This window comes from Oreochromis niloticus, linkage group LG1 (assembly GCF_001858045.2).
Source record: "Oreochromis niloticus isolate F11D_XX linkage group LG1, O_niloticus_UMD_NMBU, whole genome shotgun sequence".
Lineage (NCBI taxonomy): Eukaryota > Metazoa > Chordata > Actinopteri > Cichliformes > Cichlidae > Oreochromis > Oreochromis niloticus.
Window position 1 is genome coordinate 12,799,976 of NC_031965.2, and position 25,405 is coordinate 12,825,380.

The window sequence follows — 25,405 nt, forward strand, 5'->3', positions numbered from 1 at the left end:
CACTGGCCTTTCTAACCAGCAAACAGATCATTTTTAATAAACTTAAAGCAACACAAACCAAACAGTTTGAGGATGGAAAGCTGCCATAAAGATGTTATTGAGATCGAATTAGTGGAGCAGGCAATTCTCTGGGATGGACCTGATGTGCTTGATGGACCTTGGAGCTTTATTGGATCATATTTTAAGAAAGTTTAAACAGATTCAGTAACACGGAACTTCTGTATATTCTGTACCCAAACATCACCCCAGTTTATTTTTCTTTTTTGTTTGGTCTTTTTTTTTATCTGGAGAAGGGACAAATACGCATATAAAATAGCGGTTGCTCTAGAATCCTTTATAAGACATTTTTTGCACTATATTGTTAGTAGACATTTTCACAGTATCCAAAGTTTTTCATTTTAGTAGACACTTGATCGCACGTTGTTTTGTGCATGTATAAAATGGCTTTGGTGGAAAAACAAAAGTTCTGCTGATGGTAACTTGGAATCTTTTTATTGCTAAAATAAAGTGGGGCACGTAAGAAAAAAAAAAAGGTAAGAATCGCTGCATTTTCAATTTAGAGAGAAATCACCTCCACATTCTTTTTAAAGGATTTTCTTTTTTCTTTTTACCCGTGTCCATTGACACCTATACTATTCAATTCTCCCACGATGCCTAGCAACAGCTCCCAAATCTCGCGTTGGAATCACATATCTTCCCAGCACATTTTGAACTGCGTAGCGATCGGGGTATCCTGCGTTGTGTGTAGGGAAAATAAACCTCAACATGGCAGATGTTGAAACGCTTAAAGAGGAACCACAGGAGGAGGAAATTTCTGAATCAGTCAAGTCGGAACCCGACGAGACATCTGAAGAAACACCCAACGGCGTGAAAATGTGAGTTAAAAAGTTGCAATATTGTCTGGTCCTTCTGCGTCGCTGTTAGCTAGCTTAGCTAAAATGGAGTCCTTGGATGCTAGCTATTGTTAGCAAAGAATCATCCAACCTCTTGTAAGAAATATAACGTTAAATTATTTGTGTTAAGTTCAAATATAATGTAACACTTTAAGGTATATATACATCTCCATAAACTCTGGCTATAATGTTACAAGGCTGGTGCAATGGGTCATTCTCGGTTAGGTGCTACTCTCCATTGTGTTGTGCTTGCATATTTAGCTAAAGGTAAATATGTTGCTTAATCTGTAACGAAAATCTGATATTCAGCGCTTTTTATCAACAAGCCAGCCTTACTTTAATTAAATTAGTTAGATTAACCATACGCATTATATGCTGTGCTTAGCACCCATTCTAATTTTAGTGCAATTGTTTATGGCCATTGCGCTATGCTATGCTAACAAACCTGCAGTTAGCTGCTAATGGCTCCGCGCTGTTGCACAGAAATTAGACCTTAGATAATTTAAAGTGCTCTGTACGCATTAAAGTATCTGCTCATTTAAAATGCACGCTGTATTTTCATACGGGTTTATAAAATGTTGTATTTGATTAAAGTCTTCATTATGTTTGTCTTTAGCAAAATCAGAAGTTGCATGAATACTTTTATTTTGTTCATGCACTCATCTACTCACATAGTTGTCATTTACACTCAAAGAAATCCAAAGAAAGACAGAGGTGCTAATGTCAAGATACAGTGGAGTAGTGTGTGGCCATCAATGATGAAAGGCATGCAGACAAAGTTTTTCTAGCATGTATGCATGCATATTGCTTTGGGTGGGTGGGTGGGGGTATGGCTATGTTAGATATGTTTTTTACGTTAGATCCATATTATAGAATTTATTAACATGAGTAGCGTTTTTATGTATGTATAGGGTTAAAAGAAATGTAAATTACATTTCTAAAGCAAATCACAAAGTATGAGTCTGCTATTACTTACTAATTTATTAAGGGTAGATTTTAAAGTTAATGCCTCAGTGATCAGTGAAAGATGTTTAGAGATGTTCTCTGATCTGCATCTCTCTGTATTTTGTAGGGAAGAAGAAGGCAAGCCCCCCAAAGAAAAGCATGATGGTAAAGAGAAGTCCTCTGGAGGCAGAAGAGGAGGCCGCTACCATCCCTACAAAGACAAACATGGTGGAGAAAAGAAGGGTGCTCATAGGAACAGAGTGTTCATCAGCAATATCCCATATGATATGAAGTGGCAGGCAATTAAAGATCTAATGCGTGACAAAGGTAATCTACCCAGTGATGGGTATGGTGTCTTTCCCTCTGTCTCTCTCCAGCTGATAAGAAGATGTTGACTCTTTGTTTTGTTTTGTTACAAGCCTGAACGTCTGCTTCTAACGCCAGCTAATTTGTGTGTAGCTTTTGTGGATATACTTAGTGCAGATATCAAGGAACCACCACATTGTGATTTAAGGTTATTGGAGTTTTAATTCTTTTATTTATGTATTTATTTTTGGATGGGCACCAATTTAGTTTGGGCTGATATGTATGTGAGGAAAAGTTACTTGTTTTATTGGCATTGTCAGCTCCAAAATGTAACCTCAATCCAGCAAGGAATATTTTGATTGTTGAATGTTTTTGTTGCATCTGCATTAAGGTGAATCTTGCTAGTATCACTGAAAAATATTCTAATGTTTTACTCTATGAAATACAGAGCTTCCAAAAAAGACCTTTTGAAAGGCCAAAGGACAGCTTAAACATCTCAACTGCCTTGAATGGAATTTGTTGCAAAACTGATCACGTTGAAGTCTTTTGATTTGAATTTTCCCAGGTTTAATATAGCTGTGTTTTTTGTTTTTTGCTGTTTTTGTTTTTATATTTCTGGCCTTGGCCTTTGGGTGTCTCAGTCACTGCCCAGAAAGGCATGGTGTTGTCTGGTGGGATGTTGGTCTGGGCTGGCTGTTGATCAATGGGGACATCTCCATCTGTAGCTGTATTGCCAAGGCCAGCGGTGATTTGAAGACTTGGTGACTTAAATTCCTTTGTTCTTTTGGTATTTTCCCTTTGTATGTCTCATGTAGTTGGTGAGGTTACATACGTGGAGCTCTTTAAGGATGCTGAAGGAAAGTCAAGGGTAAGTGATGTGGCCAACTTGCTGCACGAGGTTTTAAATGCCCTCAGCAGGCTCTTAATAATGTAGTGCTCTTTTAGGCTCTGATCCTTTGGGTTTAATGAACTGGAGACACTATAGGTTGTGTTTAGAGCCTGAAAGATGGCTAATGATTGATTTTCATTTGAAAGGGAGATGTCCTGTTGACTTTTGGAAATGTAGCCAATGAATTTATCTAAGAGTATACTTTTGCTTTTGTTGTTGTCATTTCAATTGGTTTAAAAGTTTGTTTGTTTGGCCATTTTCCAAAGGGAAATGCGGGGTTGTGTGATTGGTCTTATTGATTGACCCTCATGTCTCAAAATTTTTTTTTACAATTCTGTTATATGGCAAAGCTTTCTGTTTAATGGAACAAAGCAGTTGCGAAAGACCATGTAGTTGTTTTTGTTATGTCTTTATGTTAAATGGCAACAAATGATGCAATAGATGTAAAGATGAAGCACACAACTTTTCTCTTAAAGTCAGAACTTCTTAATCCTAAACAATGTACTAAATACATTTTTTATGGCTTTTTTTTCATCTATCTTGGTAATCAATGTCCAGTTCAAAACCTAAATATTTTCAGGTAGAATAATAGAATGTTTAAATGTTACTGACAAATATGGTTGTTTTTTTTAACTACAACCTTTATGTATTACTGTTTAGATATTTTTCTTCTTTCTTGTAATATTTTTAATTATTAAGAAATCTGTTTTGTTTTTTTTTTGTTTGTTTTTTCTTCCAGCCTTTTTTCTTGCTTGCAGTAAAGTTAAAAAACCAGCCGGCTCAAGCCAGCAAGGAAAATATGGCCAACATGCATAAAATAACATATTAAAATCTAGTTGAGATGTTGTATTTATTATGTTTTTGTTTGTAATATCTTGTTTTTAACTCTATTTTGTTCCCTCCTTCTGTGACTCCTGAACTCCTGTGATGCCACCTACGTAGGGGTGTGGGTAAGAAACCCTATTTTCTCAAAGAAAGAACTTTTTGTTTTTAAATGATGTGCTCACATTGACTCGTCTGGTGTTTCCGTTTGCCTCATTCAACAGTGTGGTGGAGTTCAAAGATGAGGAGTTTGTGAAGAAGGCAGTATTAACTATGAATAAACATGACCTGAGTGGAAGGCCACTCAACATCAAGGAGGTGAGAATCATAGATTACAGATTATATTTAGCTGTTCTTTTTTTTTTTTTTTTTTTTTTAAGAAAAGCTGATCTCATGTTGCTATTTTCTTTAGATTGTGAGCATATAAAGCAGTCATAAAAAGATTGGTGGTGATAACCATGATGTAGCATTGTTACATTACAGATATTTTTGTTATCATCAGATCTGAAAATATCCAGTGATGTACCACTAAATTAAAATGACACTGCGAATTTTTCTAGTTTTTTTTTTTTCTCTAGTCTTTCTTAAATTTTATCACAAATTTAGCATTTGTGATAATGTAGAATATTGATTAAATGGTGGTGTTTTCTATTTAAGGACCCTGATGGAGAGCATGCCCGCCGTGTGTTGCAACGCATGGGAGGAGGTCAACAGGGAGGCCGTGGGCAGGACATGGGGCCTGGTGTGATGAACCTCCCGCCCTCCATTGCTAACAACCCTAACATCCCACCTGAAGTCATCCATGCGCTGGAGGCTGGGCGACTTGGCAACACTGTGTTTGTAGCTAATGTAAGGAAATGTTATTAAACATTAATTACCACTGTGCAATTGTAGACATCTGCCAAGCACACTCGTTTACATAGTGAAGGCTTTAAAGTAATTTAAAAACTTGGCACCAGAGATTAGTATTACTAAATAAATATTTCACCAGCTGTGAAATACGTCCACAGTCATATGTTTCTACAGGATTTGTGCCAGTCTATTTTAAGCCTGGCGGCCCACCAGGGTTTAATGGACCTTCAGCTGGGCCTAAACATTGTGTTATTTAAAAAAAAAAAGAAAAAAAGTTTTTTATGATATGTGTATATGCTTTACCTACAACTGTTTAGCAAGCAAATCCACTTTCACCATTACAGTTAAGAATTACTGTTTATTTAACGACTTGTAATTTAGAATTATTGTTGGCAGAGGGCGGTCCACCTGGAGAGAACCCAAAATAACTTCGATGACTACTGACACAGTATTGTTTTAACCCCTTTCATGTGATATCCATCCACTAATGTTTACTGTTTACCGTAAGCAGTAGTATAATCCACTTTACTTTGTCTTCGTACTGAAAATGGGAAATGAACTCCCCACTGTACCACCGTCACCACCCTTCATTAGCATAGGAGACGCATACAAAAGCTCTGCTGTGCCATCTTTACCGCACAGTGTGCACAGTGTGCCTGTCACTGGTACGGAGGTATAGCAGTGTCCAAATCTGTGTAGTCATTTTTTTTCCTGTTTATTAAACTCACTGGTGTCTTTCTGTTGTTCAACAGCTGGATTTTAAGGTGGGGTGGAAGAAGTTAAAAGAGGTGTTTAGCATGGCCGGTGTGGTGAAGCGAGCAGATGTAAAGGAAGATAAAGATGGCAAGAGCCGTGGGATGGGAACAGTTACTTTTGAGCAGCCACTGGAAGCTGTGCAGGCCATTTGTATCCTTCACAATTAGGTATGAATTAAAAAAGAAACAAAAAGAGAAAAAGAACTTAATCTGTACAGTTTTTACCACGGCATTCTCCTTGACGTTGATTCCAGCCATGTTCAATGGACAGATGCTCTTCGACAGGCAGATGCATGTTAAAATGGTAGGTGTGTGTTGTTTTTGTTTTTTTAAGTTACAGTGTGCTTTAAGCTGTGCAGTGTGAAGGGAAAAAAAAATGCTTGGTCTTGCAGGATGAGAAGTCTCTACCCGCTGAAGACTTCCGGCAAGTAGAAAAAGCGCCTCAGTTACCACGTGAGTTTGCTGTTATTCCCTCATCATAAGCGAAAAAAAATGTAATTTAAAAAATAGTTTTATGACAGTTTAGTAATTTCCGGCAGTTAATATGGTGGTGCTTGGTCATTAGTCAAGTAAACACACCTTACCAGAACAGGATGTGAACAGCTGCAAAAAAAATTAACAAGATGGTGTAAGAGTGAATAAATAATTTGTTAACCAAAATGGCAGTGTGCCTTTAGTATTACGTATGTCTTGAGCAGTTCTTGTGGGTGGAGACAATACAGAAGGCATTTTTGTTCTTTGTGTAGGTGGTCTAGGTGGTATTGGAATGGGTTTGGGGCCAGGAGGTCAACCCATCAATGCCAACCGCTTGAGTGGTGGAAGCGGCATGAGCTCTATGGGACCTGGAGGTCAGTCACCTTTTGAGATATTCTTTCAGCTTAAGGTTTAAATTATATTCAGCGCAAATATAATAGTATATATGCCGAGTTGTAACAGTTTGTCTTTACAAGCATATATTTATCCAACAGAAATACATCTCCACTAGCTGATCATCACATTAGGGTCTCAAGGCAATGTTAACTGTGTTCAAGTTAGACTGATATATATGCAACATACCAGTGTCTGTTTTTCTATTAGCCTTGATATGCAAAGAAATAAAATGAGCAGAGCTCTGTCCAGATAATAATATTTCAGCGCTTTTACTTTGTAGATTTTATTGAATTACATCAATCTCTTGTAATTTGATGCTCCTTCATCTTTTGCCAGGTATGGATGTATCAGGTTATGGTGGAATGAACAGACTTGGGGGAGGTGAGCTTTTTGCTGCCTATGAGTTTCTTTCCTGTTGAATGACCATGGTTACCTTGGTGTTAACAAAGGGGATTTCTTTATTCTGTTCTGCTTTTGATAGGAATGAGTAGTGGGAGTGGAGGCTTTGGAGGCATGGATAGCATGGGCAGTATGGGTGGCTTTGGAGGGAGGGACATGGCACCAGTTGGCAGAATGGGAGGTAAGTCTGTGTTTTCCCCTTAGTGGGCAGAAAAATCAGGTTATCTATTTGTTATTGGTAACTAATTGAGTCATCTCGTTTTATTGTTGTTTGTTTGTTTTGTTTCTCTTTTGTTGTGTTTTTGGCGTTAAGATATGTACCGATCAGGAATGGGTGGAATGGATCGGGACTTTGGGCACGGTGACATGCCAATGAATCGAGGATTTGGGGATTCTTTTGGAGGAATGGGTAAGTTATACTCTCACTTAAGGGAGGCTGTGATTTCTGCTGCACTGTGGTTTAATCTAATTTCCATAAACTTGCACTCTTCTTTAGGTGGAGGCTTTGGAGGAGGCATGGGCAGTGGTGGCATGGGGCACATGGGAACTGGATTAGGTACAGGTTAGGAAAAAAAAAAATTCTCCAATGATCATTTTTATAGCAGTTCTTCTGTAATTAAAGGTACATGAGACTCATAACAGAACTCTTACTTAAGTTTTGGCTGCCCCCAAATCATCCATTCCTTCTAGTAGTTTAAATATTTATTCTTTTTCAAGTATGACACTTTTTTGTAAAATATAACTCTTTTACTTAAACAGTGTAAATTGATAAACATGGAAAAATTAAAGAATGAAACGAAATTAACAGGATTTCCTGCTATAACAAAAATAACATCTCTCATATAATGCTTCCTACCTGTTTAAAGTGGTAGCCTTGTTGTTGCTGAATGTTTGCTGGTAAGCTTTACAATGATGTGGTAAGCATAGAGTCATCATCTTTCCAGCATTGCATAAATTGGGGCTCTGTTTTCTTTCTTACAGGGAAGGATAACATTTGAATAGAGAAACAGAGGCTTAGATCTTTATGGCTGATTACAGCGACCTAATCTCCTGAACTGTCATACACTTAGCAGTGGGTGTGGAAACTCGTGGTCATGGTTGTCACACAGATTAAGAAAGTAGTGTATTAATATCTTTCACTTATTAGCATGCACATCGGTGTATTTTGCAGATCCTCATGTCACGACAGACCGTCACCACACCTATTTTATTTTTGGTAACATAACGAATAAGATATAACAGGTTTTTTTTTTGTTTGTTTGTTTGTTTTTAATGAATTAAATTACTCTAAAACAATGAGAAGTTAAAAAAAATAGAAGAATTAAATTGTTTCGTTGTGTGTGTCACTCATATTTGTGGAAAAGTACTTGGAGAAAAGAGATGCATTTTCAAGACCAAGAAAAAACAGCAGTGCGCCATGTGCCTGGCTGACCACAGCAACCCACAGAGAAAATATGCACTTTCTGTTTCATGTATGCCAAAAAACCCGCACAAACCTGAAAACCTTTACCGTTACATTGTAAGATGGAATCTATGATCATGGAGTTGTCAAGTTTTGGTTGACCATCCTTATGGTATTCTTCCATTTCATCCTGGGCTTGTTTAAAATATTAGACTGAAAGTATTCAGAACACTGCTGCCTGTACTATAGCAAATGCTATAGTAGATGGACAATTACTTTGTTTGTTAGAGACTAAAAAGGGGTATAGTGGTTTGTCAGTGGTTAAAATATTTTCTTTTCACAAAAGAATGAAGCTTTCCTATTGATTCTTCGTGCAGTGTGGTGACTAATAATTTAAACTGGTACAGAGTCTGCACCCACTGTGTAAACAGTGTCATGGCGACATTGGCTTCTGTGATAGCAAGTTTGGAAGAGGAAAATCAATCCTCTTCTGCAGTGTTTAGATACACTTCGGTTACATTTTATTAATATAATTAATAAATTATTAATATAAACGGTGCAAAGTGTTTTTAAAGTCCCAATTCACAGAAATCTGTCATGAGACTTTGTAGTTCTGCAGCAGTGCAGGAAACTGCAAACATGACCCTGTTAAAGCTTAACTGCATTAGGTTAAATTGTTTGTGTGTGTGCTCAGGTGGCGGAATGGGGAATATGTCGATGGACCGAATGGGCTCCAGCTTTGACCGTTTGGGAATGTCAGGAATGGACATGAACCGTGGCTTTGGTGGCTATGGCGGCGGGGGCCGGGCCACATGGGTGGAGGCATGTCGGACAGAGGGTCAGGGTCCAAAGCAGGTTGCCAGATATTTGTGCGCAATGTAAGCAGAAATAAAAACACATTCATTTATTCGGATTTGCAGAGCTGTTACATCTGTGGACATCCTTATCTTCCCATACAGTTAGTCTTGATAGTGATAGTAGTCATAGTGCTTGCACTATAGTATGCTGCCACTCAAAGTTTAAAATGTTAAAGGGGCATTCGAAGGTCCAGGTTTAGCAAACACCACTTGTGTTACAATTTCTCATGCCAAAACTGATCAATTTTTCTGCAAGCCAAGGTAGTAGTGCACACTGCTGTATGCAGACAATAAGAATAAAAAATGGCTTGCTTTTTTACTCATCATTCCTCTTTTGTTTAGATATGTTCTTAAGACATTTGTGTATCTAAATTTACTGCTTCTTTAATCAGTCCGCTGTGCTAACATGATCAGTTAAACTTTAACGTGATAAACGTTCATTAGACGTCATTAAATATATTGTTGCTGGGCCTTTGTGCGCTTACGCAGCTATCCAATAAAAGTTATTAATAATATGTGGTGTGCTTCCATGAGTCATTCATTTTTGCTTGGAGGATTTATGATCAGTTCAATGTCATCTTTGACATGTTTGATTCCTGTACAAAGGTCCAGCTGTAAATGTATTAATGCTGACAAATGTAATGACTAAGTATATTTTTGTGTTTTATAGCTGTCCTATGATTTGACATGGCAAAAACTGAAAGACAAGTTCAGTCACTGTGGTAAGTGTTTCGCTTATTATAGACCACTGAATTAAATATTCTTTGTTTAATTCACGAACCACTGGAGCGCTTTTGTCATTTTACCACGATTGATCGCTGAAAACAAAGGGCAAAATTTAAGATTTGATCAGCACTTTGTTAAAGATTCTGCTTTCACAATTCGGCCATTGCTCATTCTTTTCTGCTACAGGTCAGGTAATGTTTGCAGAAATCAAGATGGAGAATGGAAAGTCGAAGGGATGCGGAACGGTGAGATTCGACTCTCCAGAGAGTGCCGAGAAGGCCTGCAGGATGATGAATGGAACCAAGATAAATGGCCGAGAGGTGGACGTCCGTATTGATCGAAACGCCTAGATCCTTTGTAGAAGTGAAGCTAACACGTACACTTTCAGTCCCCTTGCCAATGATCTTTTGTTTTGTTTTAAAAACATAATTACTTCATATCGTCACGTGTTCAATGTTTCTTTCTTTCGTCCTTTTTTGTTTGTTAATGTAAACTACATAGCTATTTTCTTTGTTTTATAAACCCTTTTTAATTTGTGAGACAGTTTATTTGACCAAATAAAGTTTGTAATTTTTAAACTTGGTGGTTGTAAATTCTCCTGAGATCAAAGTCTCAAAGTTGTTCTTCATTGTGTAAACTGCTGCTGTAGTGCTGCCCCCACCCCCCTAAGAACAGTGTTCTACATTGGCGACTTCAGATCTGGAAAATACCACAATAGTCCACAGATCAAACTCTGTATGAGTTTATTTTATTGGAACATTTATTACAAAAAGATATTCCAAGTATTTAAAGTTTTAAGTTTCTACTAATTTTTAATTTGTTTTTTTTAGTCAAGTCAATACGGACACCTAACAAAACGGTGAAGACATCGGAGCCGCCCCGAAAAAATATGTAACAGTGCTTCCTCAAGCTGTTAAAAAGGTTTCATCAAAGCTACGGATTAAAACTCGATTTTAACTGTATCTTTATTTGAATTAGGTTTGCTACAGTTTTGAACTAATTCCTTTCTTGGAAGTCTTTGGAAGGTTTTTGTGCTTAGTTTGAACTACAACGTTGTTGGGTTTCTTGTAAGAGTAGATTAGTGTCTGAAGTCCACATAAGCATTGCAGACTTGGTGGTTTTAAAAAAAATGAATGCGTGACAGTTTTAGGGAACTGAAGATGAGTGGAAAGTTTTTTTTTTTTTTTTTTTTTTTTTTTTACTATTTATGGCTCCTACCATTCTTTCTCGCTCATAAAAGCTTATCAGAGAAATAAGTCTTTTTGTCTTAGCTCAGTCATCCTCTTAAAAAGGACAAGGCCAAATGAGTTCAGTTTAAACCTTTTATTTCTTTTCTTATTGGAAATCTGCAGTAAACCTGTGGGAGCAGTAGCTTTTTGTTCATGACCCTTATGTAAGACAGGGAATGTCTTGGAATGTGAAGATGGGCCTTGTGATGATACTGGTCTTGTCTGGATCTTGGTGAACACGCCCATGGATCCTAGGAACACTGCCACCTTTGGTAATTATATTACCAATAGTTCACTGAGATGTGACCATCAGGTATGTGCGCCGAAGAAACTTGATATTTGTAAATTTTTAAAAGCTTAACGTTTTTGTTTTGTCTCAGAAAATATGGCTTTAGTCCTGAGAAGGTCAGATCTCAGTCGCTGCACAGTCTTAGGGGATTATTCCCAATAATTCCCAGCTCATAAAGGATGGACAGAGTGGCAAAGAGGATGTAGCATATGAGCGAAACGATTCCCAACTTCCAATCCAACTTCCATCCGTTGATGTGCACGGCTACGAAAAGGAAGACGATTGAAAGGAGAAGTGTGGAGGAAATGAAGACCAGTCCGGTGCTGTTGACCTCTACAGGGTTGTTTGTGTCCACAAAGGCAGTTTTGATGAACCAAGGCAAACCCAGGCACAGCATGTCAAACACGTTAGAGCCCACGATGTTGGACATGGCCATATCAGCTTTCCCTTAAGAAAAAAAAAAAAGTGTACATGGAATTACAGTATATAAAGCAAAAACTGAGTTAGTGCAATTTCTGTGTCTAACACCACTGACTGAAATGAAGCTCCAAACCATGATGGAGCCTGCACTGTTTTACAGATGGCTGATGCTTCTTGACAGGCATTATCAACTAAAGAGATACCACTTCTGTGGTCAAGTCGGTGAAAAATGCGAACAAATTATGTTTTGCGACAAGATGCTAGTAACAAAGTGCCTAAAGATACAAATTAAATTGGTTCTCTGCTAAGTCGTCTGTAATGTGTAGACACAACACTGGTTCTTCCCTTAGGTAATTTTTTTTGGTTTTTTATGCTTGAATGACTCATAGGTCAGTGTTAAGTTGCTCAACAGAAACATTCCCCTGTAAAAGGTCAGGTAGAAAACCTGATGGAAATATTTCTCAAGAAATGAGGCATCGCTCAAAAGTACATAGTACTGTGGATCTTCCACAGAAATGTGAAATCCTATTATCAAGTTAAGTAAACAGCACATCTGCTCCTATTCGCTTTTTGAAAATCCAATCCATCATTAGACATTGTCCATTATCCAGAATCCACATTCATCAGAGGAAAATAAATAAATTTCAGGCAAAGTGATCCAGAAAACAACTCACCAATATTAATCACCACCTTAAATGAATCCTTACAATCCTGCCTGTGAACTGTGACTGAGTTCTCTGTACTGTCCAATTCGGTACAGAGCCTACATGCCTGGTATTTCGTAAGACTCAACTTTCCTTGTATGTGCATGTGAGCCTTTCTGAGAACTACTGGATAATAATCTCATTATACATTAAGTAGACCTGCCACTGTCACATGATGATTTTGCCTTTTTACCCTGAACGTACATCAGTTTTATAGTTCATTCTTTTGTAGAGGGAAGGTGGAGGGGTTCTTGCAGCCCTGCCAAGTTCTGTATACACCCAGTCCTCACATGACTGTGTTTCCTCAGGGGTGAGCCCCCTGTTAATTGCTGTGGCCGGCTAGGCACATGGCCCACTGGAGCTACAATAGGCCCCCTCTGAACCTGCTCAGACAATGGCATCCCAGGAATTAACCAGCAGACCAACATGTGACTGTACTCTGCAAATCAAATGTTTTTCTCACAAGTTTCAACACTTGTGATCTGCCGTGGCTCAGTGGGTGATGAGCTAATTTACACCTGCAGCTAATCTGCAAAAGTTTAATGAGAACTACAGAATTTTATTACAGACTTCAGAGTTAAAACAGCCATCTTACCGACTACAGTGACCATCCACACCAGCACATATGTAAAAGCTGAGATCCAGACTGCTGACATGAGGAAAGTGATCATGAACCACTGCTTCCAGAACCTTCTCCTGCAGTCAGGGATGGTGAGGAAAAGCAGAGTGATGATAGGCAGGACAGTACCCAGAGAATCCTTTTCAGGTCGCTCTCCGGGACGGCAAAGACACTTTTATGCTCTGCTGGTATGAGAGAATATACATCATATATCTCTCGTAGATCAAACATGAAGGCGAATGACTCAAAGTGGTGGTGAAAAAAAGGAGTTTTACTGTGCCACCAAGAAGTGCGCCTTACCCTCAGGAATCTCATTGAGTCCGTGTAGGCTGAGGGACAGGTGAGAGTATCCCGACTCGTCGTGGAAGATCCCACTGTCTGTTCTGGAGCGACTGTGGACTCGCAAGCTGGTGTCGTCATTCCAGCCCAGCAGACGCTGTGTCTCAATCTTTTCACCAGAACCTGAACCCAGACACGTGCAGCAAGGACTCAGCTTCCTCAAGACAAACTCACTGATGCGAAGGTCAAAGCACAGAACCACAATGTAAACGCCATAGACCAGCAGGAGACAGGCAGCATCATACCTGTCAACAAAATACACAGTTTGAGCATTAATAGTTCATTGACATACTGTAAATAAAAAAATTGTCAATAAAACATACAATGCTGTGAAAAAGCATTTGTCCCCTTCCTGAGTTTTTCGTTTTTTTGCATATTTGTCAGACTTAGATGTTTCAGAACATAAACAAATTTTAATATTAGACAAAGATAACCTGAGTAAATACAAAATGCACTTTTCACTTATTATGTATATGTAAGTAACAGCAGTGATGAACCACGGTGAGAGCCATTATCCAAAAATGGAGAAAACTTGGAACAGTGGTGAAACTTCACCAGAGTGACCGGCCTACCGAAAATACTTCAAGAGTTCTTCAACGACTCACCCAGGAGGTTGCAAAAGAACCCAGATCAACATCTAAAACACTGCAGGTCTCACTTCCCTCAATTAAGGTCAGAAAACATACTTTTCAGTGGCTTTTGACCATTGGATTATTTCAACATTTTTTCCATCTGTAATTCTCCAAATTGTTGTTACTTTTTTTTAGCCATGGATATAGTTACGACAGTACCATAAAAAAACAAAAAGAAAAAAAACCCCTGTAAATACCTGCACTGTACAAATTGTTTTGTGATCTCTTTTAATTTGTTTTTGTCTACATCACAAGAGGCAATAAAAAGCTGTAAATGACTTTGTATCTTGTTACCACCCTTTGGGTTATAAAATAGTCTCTTATAAAAGGACAAAGTCTTTTACAACCCAAATTCAACCCCTGTTTGTATGTGGTGAAAGGTCTTAAGATGATTCATGTAATGATGAGTCAGTACACACAAATACACTCACCAGTAAACCTTGTTATCTGAAATAATGCCAATGACAGCAGCGACACTGATCCCATATGCCAGGCAGTCCCTGAATAGTGACCAACAGGTGAGACGCCCAGCCTGATAAAGGAAACAAAAATAAGTGGTTTAAGGCTCATAAAACACAACCATCCTTCTGTTTTGGCTGAGCAAAAGTGGAACTGCTACACACAAGTAGTTAGCAGAAGTGTAATGTTTGTCTGTATCTTATGTGTTATCGTGTCAGAATGTACCATAGAGGCTAAAAGTCCACAGGCACCACAGATTCCTAGCAGGTTGTAGACAGCCGATCCCACAATGGTGCTGACCCCAATGTCGCCTTTTGTCACAAACACACCTGACAGTAAAGAGCACATTTTAGCTTTGAAGCCAGGAGCAATGAGGAAGCATGACAGGGAAAAGAAATAAAGAGCTGAAAGTTAAAATAGCCTAATTCAAGGACACTTTTCCTTTTTGTTCCCATATGGTAAAGTCACTGTGTCAGGCTGGGGAATGCCACAAAGACACAGATGATCATGCTGGGGTCATCATTATCATAATTAGGTTTTTACTCAATGGGTGATTACCTAGGAAGGCTGTGACAAGTTCAGGTGCAGAACTTCCAGCTGCCATAAATGTGGCTCCTGCTACGTCCTGTGACAATCCCAGACCTGAGAGAGGTCCAAAATAACACACACAAAAAAATTATAATGCACAGTTTTGTTCAACAATAGCACAATCCCTCCTCAAATGGCCCATTAACAGAATGATATATATATTTTTAAGGATTTGTCTCTGATATTACATTACATATCTGCCCACTGTGGGCTTATTTAGTCAGTCAATGACTAATCAAGAAATGATGTTAGAATTTGCTGTTATAAATAAATTGCTCTGATAATCATACAGTGCAAAAATACAATGAGAACTTCCACCCAAGCCTGCACCTCACACACACATGTTCTATTGGAAACGTGTGTGTTATGTAGAACTTACGTTCACTGATTACTTCTAATGATGGCAGAAAGTAATCGTCGCAGACTATAGCGACAGCCAAAAGCATGTAGAAAATAAGCATAAAATAAATGATGAGCCCTCCATCCTTCCTCTCCTGCACTGTGAAGAAGCCTTCAGGAAACTCGGAGGACTGTGGCGGGATGCATTCGGTCTCATTCTCTAAAACGGCAGGAACAACACACACACACACACACACACACACACACACACACACACACGTTCAGATCAAGGTTATTATAGTAAAGTAATGCAAAAATAAGAAAGAAAAACATTTTAGAACATTTTAGTAAAGTCAACTAAAATTTAATTACACAGAAAAGTTTCAGTTTGGCCATTTTGGTCGAATACGTCACTACGGAAAAGCCTGAGGAAGAATGTCTTTATGGAGACTGGGATGAGGATGAATCAGTTGCCTCCAGTAACGTTTGTGTGATAATACCTTCTTTCAACTTTAATCTCGCCCCTGACAAATACACGCGAGAATATTATCAAATAAAATACATAAGCACCGAAAACTAATCATCGTTAAATGTAAAAACTAACCTGACAGGACTCTAATAACGACTCTTAACAACTCATACACACAAATTGTCGCCCCAAGAAGCCAAGATGGTTAGATCTCTTTTCATGGCAGTTACACGGTCTTTCATGTCGATAAGATACGACGATTAGTAAAGCAAACATTGCCACAGTTGCTATGCCACATGATTGCGCACACATTATTGCCGTGACATAACTCATGACACACTGAACAGATTGTCACTATGAAACAAAGCTCCCTCGGATTATTGTGGCAGTTCTAAAATGTTACAAAGTAACCCAAAAATCCCGCACGCACTTGCATACGGTGTTTCAGATATGCTTACCCACGGCCCGACGCACCCTGACAGAGTGACTTCCCTGTGCTGTTTTTGCTGTTACTGAAAGGAGACTGACCGTGCAATACAAAAATATTACAAATCCCAGAAAGTAAGGTATAAAATCTTTTCTCTTCTTTTTCTGCACAGCTACAGCAGTACCCATAGTCATTTGAAAATTAAATATAACAAAAAATAAATACAAAATTAGCGATTAGTCCAAGGACGCATGTGTGTCTTTACTCTAACAAGCTTGCACAAATGTACTAAGGACTGAAATTGCTTGTGAGCGCTGCATCTAACACTACATACGGCTGCAAGCTGCAAAGAGAGATTACTGGGAGGGGGGACATTTTAAAGTCTGGTGCTACTAAGAATGGGGATCACGAGTTGCGAGTCATTCCAGTCGATTTGAACACACTCCAGCCTGAGGCGCAGCGGGGGTGAAATCCAGATTTCTTTAAACACAGTTGCAATACAGCTTTACAAGTGGAAATGTAATGTTTTCTTGATTAAATACATATTTAAGCAACACACTTGCTGAATTTGGAGATGATCATCTTCACGTCAAACAGTGGCACTGTGGGCGCACTGTGGGCGTACATGCAGGCCACTCAACTAGGCCTTTGCGCATATCTGACTCGTAATTGTAGACAGAACATCACCATAAACAGGATTTGTGTAGTTTTATTTACACTGTAGACTGATACTCATACTACTCACATGTGAGGAAAAAAGGGGGTGTGAGTATGTGGAGGGACGGGATGCCGGGGCTTGTTTGGACATGCCCCAAAGTTTCCCCTAGAGCCACAGAGCGTCAGTCAGGAGTGCTCTCTGTGTGGATCGCCTTCGTGCTCCAAAGACATGAAATGAATGGATGTTAAAATGATGGATAGTTTATCCTGAGTCCAAATAAGATGATTTGAAAAAAGGTGAGTCAATTCAATTACTGGTTTTCTGAGAAGCTGCTCTGTGTCTATTGCACGTATTTCATTAAGCAGAAGATTAATCATTATGAATTTATATTATGAAAGCAACTTTTAAGGTTGACAAATGCTTAAATCATCAGTCTGACATTTCTGTTGCACCAGTGAGCAGTGCACACTAGCCGAATGAAGCTGAACTTGCTTGTTTTGTTGTGCTAATTGTGATGAATGATGCTGAGCCTAGCTGTGAGTTATTGGCGCCCCTGTGTGGTTTTGACTGGGTTTGTGGTTTGCTGGTCATCCTGTGTAGACTGATAAGGGCCTAGCCTGGAAGTCATGAAACAAGAAATAAGGCAATGTTAAAGAAACCAAACCAAACCAAAAACCAACACATGTATTCTGGTAAATAGAGGGTATGTTTGGATATATTTTTAATATAAAAAATTACATAAAATCAAATAAAAACAATGACATCCAAGCACAGAAAGTAAGACAAAAACAAAAAAAACAGAACAGGAAAACAATAAAAGAAGAGAAAAAAAACAAATAAAACAACCCGGTTAGCCAGTCCAAATCAAAAGTTCAAGAGAAATGCTAGTGTCCGAAGATGATCTTCTGTATGAAGACAGGGTTAGACAGGGCAACAGAGAGTTCTCCAAGTCCAAAAGATGTGGGGAACAAGTCCAGGAAGGAATCAGGGTCCGGCAGAGATGCGGTTTCACACAAACACAAAGTGCAGTCAAATGGGTTAAAATTTATGTTAAATCCCCGTTAATATGATTGACAAAAGGGCCCCAGATTTTGACAAATTTAAAGTGAGTATCAGCCAGACGATAACAAACCTCTTCAATATACAAACATACAATCCTCTCGCGTAGCCAAAACCTAAACAAGGTAGGAGATGGTGATTTCCAGGCTCTAAGAATAGCTACAATAGCTTTTAGCTACAAACATGCCAAACATTAAGGGTTTCTGAAGAGGACTTAGGGAGGTTAGGGAGCAGCCTAGCACTGCAAGTATACAATCCGGCTTTCATTTTAAACCATAACTCTGGTTATATATATTAAATATATCTGCCCAGAAACTCCTGAGTGTAGGGCAAGACCAGAAAAGGTGGCCAAGGCTTCCTTCCATTGCTTTGCATTTATCACACAATGAGGAAATAGACGGAAAATGCTGCCTAGCTTTGTTTTAGAGAAATGCAAATGATGAAGGACTTTGAACTGTGTAAATTGTAATCTGGCATTTTTTAATCTTCTTCAACCCATTGGCCCACAAAGCGTCCGATATGTCTACTTCCATGTCCTTAACCCAAGCATCCTTGATGTGGTGGTTTAAGTGTAAAAGTGTAGTAAACTGGCTGATTAGGTGTTTGGAAGTGGGATTTCAATCAAATAATCATAGAAGTCACTATGAGCAGGTGGCTGATCCAGATGGGATCAAGAGTGTTTGACAAAATACCTCATTTGTAACTATCGAACTAAATGAGCAGAGGGAAGCATAAATTTTGATTGCAACTGAGCAAATGAAGCAAAACAATTGTCGATGTAGACGTCCTTAATAGTGTGAAGACCCAATTCCGACCAATGCTTATACACAGGGTCCATCAAGCCAGGTAAAAAAGAAAGGTTTTGAGTTATGGGGGCAAAAATGGACAAAGCACCCCTAACTTGCTTTAAGCTCCTAAGAGAATGACATGGGACAAAATCTTTGCTAAGAAGTTTGGTAGGTATGTTTGGCTTAGAAAACAGAATAGCATCAACTGACGCACCAAAAATGGATTTAGCGTTGTGCGCCTCTATAAAAGGCTAGGAGGGACGGCATCCCTTCTGAACAGCAGGAACAGCTGAAACACTGTTCCAGAAAACTGGGAGGACTAGTCCGCCCTCAGAGGAGGGTTTCTGCAAGTGTGACTTTGTAATTCTGTGGGGTTTATTTGCCCAGATGAAAGACATAATGATAGAGTCAATAGTTTAGAAAAAAACGATGATGTGAGAGAGATGGGTATGTTTTGGAAGAGATGAATACATTTAGGAAGCACCACCATTTTTTAAAGTTTTATTTTTTATCATTTCATTTAAACTCATAGACCACACCTGTTCAACAGCTCCTTAAAGCAAATATCTAATCAACCAATCACACAACAGTTACTGCTGAAGTTCAAACTAAGCATCAGAACAGGCAAGAAAGGTGATTTAAGTGACTTTGAACGTGGTTGTTAGTACCAGACTTGCTGAACTAAGTATTTCCGAAACTGCTGTGTGCAGTATTTCTCTGGGAGAAAATTCCTTGTTGGTGTCAGAGGTCAGAGGAGAATGGCCAGACTCCTTCCAGCTGATAGGAAGGCAACAGTAACTTAGGTAACTGCTTATTACAACCAAAAGAGGAGAGCATCTCTGAGCATGCAACATGTCAAACCTTGAAATACAGGAGCTACAGCTACAGAAGACCTACCGGGTCCTGTCAGCTAAGAACAGGAAACTGAGTTTACAGTTCACACAGGCTCACCAAAATGCTCCAAGAGAAGATTTGAAAATATTGCCTGGTCTGTAAAGTCTCAATTTCTGCTGACACAGCTGAATGCTAGGGTCAGCATATAGCATAAAAACCTGAAAGCGTGCATCCATCCAGCCTGGTATCAGCGGTTCAGGCTGATAGTGGTGTAATAAAAACTGAGTGCCATTAAAACACCTCAGCCTACCCGAGTGTTGTTGCTGACCATAGCCATCCCTTTACGACCGCAGTGACAGCATGTTCATTGCTGTCAAATGGCCTCCACAGTCACCAGATCTCAATACAGTAGAGCACCTTTGAGATGTGGTGGCACATGAAGCCAGCCAACATATCTGCAGCAACTGTGTGATGCAGTCATGTCAATATGGACCAAAATCTCTGAGACATTTTTCCAGCACCTTGTTGAATGTGCTACGAAGAATTACAATAGTTCTGGAGGCAAAAGGAGGTCCAACTCAGTGCCAGCAAAGTGTGCCTAATAAAGTGGTTGATAAGTATCTCTTTTAATGACTCTGTTCATTTATTGGAATAACAACTGAATACTGTTTAATCTTTTATTATTTAATGAACCTTTTAGGAGTGAATTAGTACAAATTCATTTCCCCTGTACTGCTTGCATTAATTTCTCTACAATTTAATTTTTTTTATTCTTTAATTTTTTTTTTTTTTTAAATAAGTGAGTTTAAGTTCATCATCAAACTAACATCGCTGAATACTATTGAAATCACTATTCTTTTCTTGGATTAAAATATAAGCAAATGCGCACATATGTCCAGTGCTGACAGTTTGCACGTCTATCTGACTCACCTAGCTTGGTGGAGGTTTGTCATTGCCTTTGACCACACCACTAACCAGCCAGCAGATGCCAGTATTAGATCAGAAAGTCTCAGGATACCTCTAGAATCTAACGCCAAACTTCACCTGTACAGAGGAATGTCTGTTTTTATTAACTTGAACAAGACATGATCTTTTTGGAGCGCGTGTTCATAGCTTGACACTGTAATATTTCTGGAATTTATGGGTCAGAGCAGAACCATTGTTCCTGTTATCAGAAACTGTGACTTCTAGCTGTGCTAAAAGGAAATATCTCACAGTCTTTTATTTACAGAGCTAGCCCCAGTCAAATGGATTATTTAATAGCGCATTGTGTACACATTCTTTGTGTGTGTGTGTGTGTGTGTGTGTGAACTTAGGTAAAAATGGCTCAGTCCAATAGAGCAGATCTCAATCCAATCCAATCAGGTAAAATATCAAGCTGGACAGCAACCTCACCATCTAATTTGTCATTTGAAGCCTTTTTGTCTCTTAGTGTTTGTGTGCTTTCACTTGTGTGTAAGAAGATACAGCGGAAACTTGACAGTGCCTCGTTCTATTTCAGTTGTCACTGGTATGCCTGCAGTGGTGGATGAGTCTCTAGTTACAGTATCAACACAATGGAAAAAAACATTACTCTTGTGTGCAAACGTCTTATCCTCTTCACTCTGTTTTTTTCTATAAGCCTGTAAAAATATTCAGCAACATTAGTCTACTGCAGCAGAATATGCACAAGACTATATTTGTATATTAGAGACAATAGCCGCAAGGCAGAGGGGCAAAACCTGCCTGTCACCTTAACAAAACAATGATCGCAGCCACAGAAAAAAGAGGAAGGAAACTAGTCAGACTAGAAAAACTGGCTGAGTTGCTTTTGTCATCATTACACAAGGAGAACGCAGCAGTTTTTACTGCTGTCACAGTCCTGCCTTATGAAAGCCTTCTTATCGTTTGCTTATCATGTCTTTCCTTCTCGAATGTTGTTCCTTGGCTCTGGAAACAGCATAGGTCTGTGCGTTTTGTGTACTTCAACTTGTTGAATAGCAACACCCTGCCCTCTGCGGGGAGTGTTCAGTGTTCAAGGTTCAGGAAGATAACGAGAGGTGAGTGGCTGACGCGTAGCTTGTTTTATGTTACCAAAGGCTCGTGTCATATTACTGAAGACAGCAGGCTTGGTGAAACTATCGCCGGATTGAGAGTGCTGAGACTTGAACAGACCAGGAACTGGGACTTTTTTCTTTTAAAAAAAAAGAAGTTTTGAAGAGGCTAAATAAGCCTGACTTCCTCTTGTTCAAGAACAGTGTTACCATGGGTAAGACGACACAACCACGTCTGCTGCTTTTGCTGTTTTTGTCAGGGCTTGTTCACTGTTCAGCTACCTTTGTATTTTGGACTGCAACGTGGAAATAAGCTTTGTGAACAACTACAATGAGACTGAGGAGAAATACTGTGAGTGTGGGTTGTATGGCCGTAACTCTCCCGTTAGAAGCGCTTCGGGCATCGTTACACTTCCCGTGGGAGACCCCAAAGGCTGTGGCCCAGATCCTGTGTACGGCCGCAACACAACCTCACCACCGTGGATAGCCCTGGTGAAGAGGGGCAACTGCACCTTTGGTGAGAAGATCAATGCTGCTAAACGCCTCTGAGCAGCTGCTGTTGTTGTGTATAATGTGGACGGCAGTGGAAACAGCACTACACACATGGCACACTCAGATGCAGGCGATATTGTGGCGATCATGATTGGTAACACTCAGGGCATGGAGATTGTCAGGCTGCTGAAAAACGGGATTGATGTTCAAATGATAATTAGTGAAGGCATGGCTCACGGGCCCTGGATGGACACCTACTGGCTTTACTTTCTGTCCATTGCCTTTTTCATTGTGACCGCAGCCTCCATCGCCTACTTTGTGTTCATCTCCGCAAACCGTCTCTACAATATGAGCAGGAGCAAGCGCAATGAGAAGAGACTGAAATCCGAGGCCAAGAAGGCAATTAAGCGTTTGCAGGTACGCACGCTCAACAGAGGGGACGAGGAAACCAGTTCGGACTCCTCGATGTGTGCCGTTTGTATCGAATCCTACAAGGTAGGCGATGTGGTGACCGTGCTGACGTGTGATCACATCTTCCACAAAACCTGCATCGAGCCCTGGCTGCTGGAGAGGCGAACCTGCCCTATGTGTAAGTGCGACATCTTGAAGGCCCTGGGCGTTGAGGACGACAGAAAAGAGAGCTTCTCTGCTGAGTCACCGCCAGATGTCACTGTGATCACAGTGACAGGAGACACCCTGTATGAAGTCCCACTCACTGACCCAGGGAGCCTCGACCCGGAGAGACAGCAGCATCGCTATGACAACAGGGCCTTCGAGGAAGACTCAGAGGCTGCAAGGGATGAGCAGCAACAGTGGAAACAAAACAAAGCACAAATCAGGACTCAGTCAAATTCCCTGTTTGAAAGACATATTTTTCTGGCACACAGTGATCCAGTGGAATCAAAGTTTAATCTATCAACAGAGGAGACAATGTTCATCTTGCAATGTGGACATGAAAAAATGATTTTAAAAAGAACCCAAGGATTTAAAATGTCAACGGATGTGTGTCATTAACTTAAATGTCAGTGCTTCTTCTTTGTTTTCTGTTCTGGTGTAAGTCTGTAAACAGTGGGTGTGTTCATTAGAATAGAATTGAGCAGTCATGGAGCGACACCATTGTCAGGTTGCTGTTTTGCATAAGCAACAAAGCAGTCGATGTTGGTTAGGAAGGAAAGTAAATATCAGAAAGTGGGGCCAAATTTCTTCCAATAAAAGGCTCAATATTGGACTGCTCGCAGTAATATGCAACAAACGTTTCCTTTTCCTTTAAACTGCAATACAAATATTTCTCATAATCCACTTTGTCCTAATGACTGTACGTTCTTTTTCTGAGTGTTTTTTTTCCATTTGCATCTGGGTTGTCATTCTGGATTTGCAAACACACCCTCATGAACACGCCTTTGTCTGAAAACACTGCATGGCATGCATTTCTCTGGCATGAGTAAATAAAACACCTGAGGGCCAGAGGCTCATAGCATGACAATGTGCTGAAATAAGAATTTTCATGTTCGGTCAGATCACAACCAGAAGTGAAATGTAATGCAGTCATGTTGCAATAGACATATCTATCTATCTATCTATCTATCTATCTATCTATCTATCTATCTATCTATCTATCTATCTATCTATCTATCTATCTATATATATATGTAATGTATAAAACAGCCATTGGCATTGTAGATAATTTTCTTCCAAAGATGTTTTCTTGGCTGCTGGATGGGGGAATTACTGTGTAATTATCGTGGAATTATTGTGTGTGCTATCTTTTTAAGTAATACACTGAGATTGGCTTATCACTCAATCAACTTTACCTGTTAATATAAAGGTAACACACTATGGAAAGTACAGCTGATTTTCATTTGCAGACATAAATTGTTATTGATGAACATGTCTTCCAGGTTTCGCCCGTGCTCTACCTCTGATCTATCACACGGTTAAATATAGGAACGTGTTTGAGATTCTTCCACGATCCAAAGTGTGTCCCTCCATATAGGATAAAGCTAAAGAATTGTTTCACTTCTTTGTTTTCTGGCGGGATGTGCTGATCATGGTACTAAAAAGATTTTATATCGAATCATTTTCACGGCTGTTTTACAGATTCCAGGAGTCTTAAATTGCACTGTAAAAAATGAATATTAGCTTCTGTATTAAATCACATTGATGCTTTTTAGAATGAAATAAATCCCTCAAAATGAGGCCAACTTAACGAGGACACATACTTGTGAAGTGGTGTTTGTTTGCGTGTGTGTGTTTGGGGGGATATACATATATATATATATATGAACATGAACGTGAAAAGTATGGTAAAGGAACCTCTCACTTTCAGAGATGTGTCTCTACAGAGATAACTTGAGGAGAGAAGTGAATTTGTAATTACTACTGCATAGGTGGGAGCTGATACACACATACACACCTTAAGCTTCAGTGGGATAATCATCATAACACGTAAGTATACGGGCTTGAACGAACAAGCCGAGCAAGCTCGTCTACTCCTCAGGTGATCACATATCCGGAGTTTGAAAAATCCAAACATGGAAACAAAACGGAGGCTCTGGGAAGATGTGTCATATTTTTTTGCTCAAAACAAACAACATGCTGATAATCAGTCTGTTTAGCTAATAAATAACGTTAATAGGTTATCAAAATGGACCCAAAGTAACATACTTAATGCTGTATTACAAGCTAAATGGTTACAAAAATACATAAAAAAATGCTGTATTTGCTCCATTAATGAAAATGGTTTCACTGTCAGTGGCTTGGAGCCTGAGTGAGCCGAGGTCCAGTACACTCAGCAGCATGAGCTTTTTCTGTTTAGCAGAGATTCCCAAGCTTTTGGTTTTGTTTTCGATTGAATTCCAGTAATGACCGCGTGTGACACCTGATGAAACTCAGTCGGTCAGCCTTATAATTTTACCACAGACCGTGGCCTCTGTGTGGCTGTGAATAAGGTTGAGCCAAAAAGTACGTGTTTGGGTTTTTTTTTCTTTTCAGATTGCTTGATTTTAGAACCCAGAGGTATCCGATAGTTGGCAATAAAGCAAAATCAGAAAGATATAAACATGAATTTGAGTTCCCGTGCATTCTTGAGCTTGTTGCTTGCTTTGCGTTTATTTGCTTGATTTCAAATGTTAAGTTTTCGTTTTAAATATTCTGTGCCTCTGGGCTTTGCCTTGTTTTGTAGTCCTCATGATCAGAGGCTACACTAACTTAAACAGCAGTGAGTATTTAGTCCTTGGTGCTCATATTTTTCACTCAGGCAAGCAAGCAGCATTTGTTTATGTCATCCTTCCCACTTGCAAGGGTCAAAGTGC

The 25,405-nt window shown here is 39.4% G+C and overlaps 3 protein-coding genes across 3 annotated transcripts; 2 read left to right on the plus strand and 1 right to left on the minus strand.

The window, feature by feature from the left end:
* Positions 1-686: 686 nt before the first annotated feature.
* myef2 (myelin expression factor 2) lies at positions 687-10,290 on the plus strand. Its single transcript, XM_019346681.2, is given in 18 exon segments — positions 687-875; positions 1,966-2,165; positions 2,960-3,012; positions 3,976-3,983; positions 4,080-4,173; positions 4,513-4,704; positions 5,460-5,613; positions 5,717-5,766; positions 5,855-5,915; positions 6,209-6,310; positions 6,669-6,713; positions 6,814-6,912; positions 7,045-7,140; positions 7,228-7,287; positions 8,828-8,931; positions 8,934-9,011; positions 9,661-9,712; positions 9,903-10,290. Coding segments are annotated over 18 exon segments (1,722 nt in total). The 5' UTR covers positions 687-765; the 3' UTR covers positions 10,067-10,290.
* A 598-nt stretch (positions 10,291-10,888) lies between these two features.
* Positions 10,889-16,584, minus strand: slc24a5 (solute carrier family 24 member 5). Its single transcript, XM_019356900.2, is given in 9 exon segments — positions 10,889-11,681; positions 12,954-13,100; positions 13,103-13,159; positions 13,278-13,561; positions 14,380-14,480; positions 14,633-14,736; positions 14,966-15,049; positions 15,375-15,554; positions 16,262-16,584. Coding segments are annotated over 9 exon segments (1,443 nt in total). The 5' UTR covers positions 16,425-16,584; the 3' UTR covers positions 10,889-11,358.
* A 1,185-nt stretch (positions 16,585-17,769) lies between these two features.
* LOC109201243 (RING finger protein 148-like) lies at positions 17,770-24,306 on the plus strand. Its single transcript, XM_025909039.1, is given in 3 exon segments — positions 17,770-17,808; positions 21,550-21,608; positions 21,863-24,306. Coding segments are annotated over 3 exon segments (1,344 nt in total). The 3' UTR covers positions 23,109-24,306.
* Positions 24,307-25,405: the final 1,099 nt, after the last annotated feature.